A 5488-nucleotide genomic window follows, 5' to 3' on the forward strand; every position below is an offset into this window, starting at 1 on the left:
ACTGCGTGAGAAGGCTGTCATGATGGCAAATGTTCGATAGGAGAATTGTAACGACACCAAGCAAATATGGCCCCATTTAAACTTGAACCGCTCACTAGATATGCTAGTGTTCTCAAGACGTCAGATATCAATCCTGATATCTGCTATAACGGGTCGCTGCCTGATAGACGAATTTGCAAAAACTTTTGGCGAAGTATAATGACTACTGTATGAGCTGTCATGATGCGGAGGAAAACACCTCTTGTGTGAGTGTCCTGCATTTTGTGTAAGGCGTAAGCGAATTTTAAGGGCATATAGCTTTATGCGCTTTACAGACTATCAGTTATTCCGGACGACAGTGCTCGTGTCGAGCATATCACATATATTGTGCACATTATAAGTCCGAAGGCATAATCGATACTGCTGCATGTTTATGGGATCGATAACACATTTACCGATTATTTAGATTATGGCGGACCTGGAAAAAATAATAGAGAAGGATCAGTGGTTAAAACTAGAAGTGCCCATATGTAATAGGCATTTTGGTATCACAATGGACTGAATAGTCTAAGTGAGCCTGAAACTTAATCGGGCTGCCACTTTAACCTAGTCAATGAGCTTTCTATTCTGACAAAAATTGTGTATATTTTGAAACTTCCAATCAGTTAATCTCATATAGTTGTTGTTGTTGTTATTGTAACAGTTTTCAATGTAGTTTCATCCATTTTGTTCTATGCTTAGGTAGTTCAATTAGTAGCCAGATCAAGGAACTCTGCGACAAGGCTGGGGTGTGTCCAGAGCGGTCTGGTGGTGAGACGGGTAGGCTTAACTGGGCCAGTGTACGATATATACTTAGTATTAAGGTGTAACTATAAGTCAAGTTTTGCAGTCCTTGATTGTAGTCCTAATTATGTTTTTTTAATAAATTCAATCTATTTTTTTATGTTAAGTATCTCTGTTAAAATCTCAAACACACTTGTTTTCATTGAAATTATTTATTACAAAAAGGAACGAGTTATAAAATATGCCAAAATAAAGGAACAGAATGCACTAATTACATTTATGCTATTAGCAATCAAGATTATCCTCACAATCACAATGAATGCTATGATCATGACAGTAGTGTATAGAATATAAAAAAATCCCTTTTAAACAGGGACGAATAGAGGGGCTTCTCTAGGCAATGCAATGGATTACACCACCATATATTTTATGATTTGCTCTTTGCAGATGTAGCCTCTCGTTCTAAAGCCCTTTGCTTGGCTTTTTCGTAGATCGGCATGAGTTGACCACGTTCACCGAGCATTTTCAATAGTTCCACAATGAATGGTAAGTAATTATGTTTTCGTCTTACATTTTCTATGCGATATCTTTTTCTCTTTTCAGCCTCATTATCAATCAGCGAACGCAATTTGGCAACCTCAGTTTCACGGTCATCAGTTTCCATTGCTTCCGCTACGCTGCTACCACTGAGTAATTTATCTATTTGCTGTTGATAAATCTTTTGCCTGTCTGAAACAATGGCCATAAGATTGAAATGTATTTCTCCTTCGCTGTATTTGTTCATGCGTTTTTCGATTATGGGACGAACAACATCAATCCAATTTTGATCGGAGCCAATAGCTCCCAAATCAATAGGCCCTTCCTTTAAACCATCTAATTCATAAAGACGTCCTTCAATTGGCACATAACCAATAAAATGATATACATCTTCATCTTTGTTTTGATTCTTCGAATCCAATTCGAAAAGCGTTTGCCTAGCAAAACTATTATGTACTGTGCGAATCTGTGACGCATTGCTTAGGGTTAATCCTTTATTGTATGGATCAAAAAATTGACAAAATTCCTTAAAGTTGGTCAAAGTTTCTCCCAGCTTGATATCCTCGTGTTTGCAGTTTAAGAGAACGCTTAAAATAGCCTGCGTAGCGCAGGCATTGTTAATAACCTGTTTTGCGAAGAAAATTTTATCTAAACGATTGTCTTTCACAACATTGCCGGCAGGCTCATCGTCCTGAACCCATTTAAATAGAAAGATTAGGCCATGGATGGGTTCTAAATTTTTAAATGACTCAGCATCCATGGACCAAATTTCTTCTACTTGTACACCTTCAACCCCTATAAATAAAAAATGTATAAGTCTATATGGCGGTATTTTTGTATCTCTCAATCTCTACCAAATTCCTTAATAAGCTCCGTGAACACGCCAGGATCACTTTCAATCAAACACCAATTGCCAGCTCCATCCATGTTTCCAAAGTGTATACCTTGTACGGGTCAAATTCAAATATAAAATTAATTCACCAAACTGTGAACAAACGATAAAACCATGAAAATGCAATATCACATCTATATCTGGCTGTCATTTATTTTGCTACGACCGTAGTTGCCAGCTTTTTATCGTCATTGTTGACAACTTATGTCCTTTACAGACCATCAGTTATTCCGGACGGAATGTCGGTGTTTTTAAATAATAATCTTATGCGCTTTACAGATTATCAGTTATTCCAGACGACAGTGCTCGTGTCGAACATATCCCATAGATTGTGCAGATTATAAGTTAAGTCCGAAGGCATAATCGATACTGCTGCATGTTTATGGGATCGATAACACATTTACCGATTATTTAGTCATCGCCGACAAGTCGTATCGATTCGACACACTGTAAGATTCTTTACAAACACCGACATTCCGTCCGGAATAACTGATAATCTGTAAAGCGCATTACAGTGTGTCGCATCGATACGACTTGTCGGCGATGACTAAATAATCGGTAAATGTGTTATCGATCCCATAAACATGCAGCAGTATCGATTACGCCTTCGGACTTAACTTATAATGTGCACAATATATGGGATATGTTCGACGCGAGCACTGTCGTCCGGAATAACTGATACTCTGTAATGCGCTTTAAGCTAATTACAGATTATCAGTTATTTCGGACGACAGTGCTCGTGTCGAACATATCGCATATTTATAACACATTATCAGTTAAGTCCGAAGGCATAATCGATACTGCTGCATGTTTATGGGATCGAAAACACATTTACCGATTATCAAGTCATCGCCGACAAGTCGTGTCGATCTGACACACTGTAATGCGCTTTACAGACTATCAGTTATTCCGGACGGAATGTCGGTGTTTGTAAAGAATCTTATAGTGTGTCGGATCGATACGACTTGTCGGCGATGAGTAAATAATCGGTAAATGTGTTTTCGATCCCATAAACATGCAGCAGTATCGAATGTGCCTTCGGACTTAACTTATAATGTGCACAATATATGGAATATGTTCGACACGAGCACTGTCGTCCGGAATAACTGATAGTCTAGACTAGCATGTTTATGGGATCGAAAACACATTTACCGATTATTTAGTCATCGCCGAAAAGTCGTATCGATTCGACACACTGTAAGATTCTTTACAAACACCGACAATCCGTCCGGAATAACTGATAGTCTCTAATGTCCGCTTAAGACTCTTTACAAACACCGACATTCCGTCCGGAAAAACCTATAATCTGAACGACGCATAACCGTGGAAAAACGGAAATAACTAATTATATGTAAGTCTTTAATAGTAGGCAACATTGGTCTTTGACTACTCGTTACTCGCGTCGTTCCATCCCTAGTCAGTAATTGGTAATCAAGTTTCCTATCGTATTGAGAAAAAATGAAAATCGCGTATTTTCCATTAATTAATACATATAAATTTCTGTGAAGATGCATTAAGTTAAAAAATAAACAGTGTATTTTTAGATACAAACTTCTTTGTTTTCCATCACTTATAACAGTAAAAATATGAGAGGAAAATCGATAGAAATTTTTCTTCGAACAAACTTTTTAATGCGAAAATTTTGTTGGGAAGTGGTGGTTTTTTGTGTGTAATTGGATTGAAGTTAAGAGTTGAGTTTTTTCTTCTCGATTTCTTTTGACGTGTTCTTAGCAAACAGAAAGCGCAAAGATTATCGATTCATTATCAGTCTATATGGAAAACCAAAAACTAATGCGTCGAGATATTTACAATCAATACAAATTGAAATCATAAAATTGTGGATAAAAAGCATATATTTATTTAAAAGAAAGTCGATTAGTACACCCTCACCATCATCATGGTGGTCTCAAAAGATTCCAAACGTAAGCGTAAGGAGTCATCACCGCCGCCGCCGACAACACCACAACAGCAACAACAACAATCGAATACTGCTGTAGAGTCATCACCAGAAATTCCCAAAAGGTACGAATTTAATTTATTCTTCTATTTTTCTTATATTTTTGCTCTTTTTTCGCTTTTTAAATGTGTATATTTTAATTGTTTCGTGCATTTAAGGTGATTGCCTTTATACACACGAGGGTGGTGTGGTAAATGTTGTGCATAAAAATAAAATACTGATTGTGTGTTTGTGCTATTTAAGTGGGAACATGTAAACATGGGGCTATATTGTTATACATAGATCTAATTGTGCATCATCATATCGCATAAACGCATAGTTTTCTAAAAAAAAAAAAAATATACATAAAGCATATAAAAGAGATTAAAAAATACTATGAAGATTAGATTGACCCATCAGCCCTTTAATGCAAATAAAGTAGTGATAACATTGTGTCTTGTGTTCTTTTTTATTTAAGTTTTGTTAACATTAACTTTGCGAACTCGAAAACTGGGGATAGTAGTCATGATGTTGAATGTTGCAAAAGGAGAAACTGTTGTGGAGTTATGGTCGATTTGTTTATGATATGGTTTAGATTCTAAAATAATACCGTTGCCATCGGGAACTGTACAGTATTGAGTATCTTTTTATCTCACTACAATAAATGATTTAGATATAAGCCATATTCTGGTAACATATATTGGTAATTAAAAAAAGCATTGAAGCATGGTGGGCCAAAACAAAAATTAAAAGCAAACATGGAAATAACATCAAATTTTATGATCAGTTTAGATTTGTACAAATAGGCTACCCCTGGCACGAATTATGGCCTTCAAACCGCCGACAAAGTCTTGATGAAGATATCGACACTGGCATTTATAGTACCAACCTTACTTTACAAAATGCACCGGGGGCAAAAAGTCAGGAGATTTTGGTGGCCTTCTTAAGTTGTTCTTGATTAACGCGTGCTAAGTCGCTAAAAAGCCGTTCTTGGTTAACGCGATGATGCTGAGTAATGTTGGAATGTCTGTGGTCTGCGTCCGAAATGAGTTTCAATACTGTCTTTAGGACAATCGGTGTGGACATGATTACCATCGGCGACGCCTGAGTTTTGGTGTAAACCAAATTCGCTAACTGGTCAATTTCGTGCAAGCCAAACAAATCCTTGACTGTCTCCAGTCCAACTTTTTTTGTGCATCGGTATATGTTCAGCTCACGAACATGTATTACTGCGGCGGGGATTTCGATCAACTCTAGCCTTCAATTTCCGGATCAATTCTGGTGGTGTTACCATTTTTTCTTCGTTCCCTTTTTGGGGGCGATGTAAAACTGTCATTATCACGATAACCAGCAATGGTACG

The 5488-nt window shown here is 37.1% G+C and overlaps 1 protein-coding gene across 1 annotated transcript; it reads right to left on the reverse strand.

The window, feature by feature from the left end:
• Nucleotides 1–942: 942 nt before the first annotated feature.
• On the reverse strand, nucleotides 943–2341 carry Uch-L5 (ubiquitin carboxy-terminal hydrolase L5). The gene is made up of 2 exons (XM_075305420.1): nucleotides 2154–2341; nucleotides 943–2094 (listed from the first exon to the last, which is right to left on the reverse strand). Exons 1-2 carry the CDS (start codon nucleotides 2224–2226, stop codon nucleotides 1190–1192), a joined length of 978 nt encoding a protein of 325 aa, XP_075161535.1. The 5' UTR covers nucleotides 2227–2341; the 3' UTR covers nucleotides 943–1189.
• Between the last annotated feature and the right edge of the window lie 3147 nt (nucleotides 2342–5488).

Source organism: Haematobia irritans, chromosome 4 (assembly GCF_050003625.1).
Source record: "Haematobia irritans isolate KBUSLIRL chromosome 4, ASM5000362v1, whole genome shotgun sequence".
NCBI classification, from domain to species: domain Eukaryota; kingdom Metazoa; phylum Arthropoda; class Insecta; order Diptera; family Muscidae; genus Haematobia; species Haematobia irritans.

Bases quoted from the DNA above. Each gene is read 5' to 3' on its own strand.
- Uch-L5 (XM_075305420.1), bottom strand. From the start codon at position 2,226: ATGGATGGAGCTGGCAATTGGTGTTTGATTGAAAGTGATCCTGGCGTG. The intron at 2,095-2,153 runs GTAGAGATTGAG...TTTTATTTATAG, and splicing joins GGAGCTTATTAAGGAATTTG to GGGTTGAAGGTGTACAAGTA.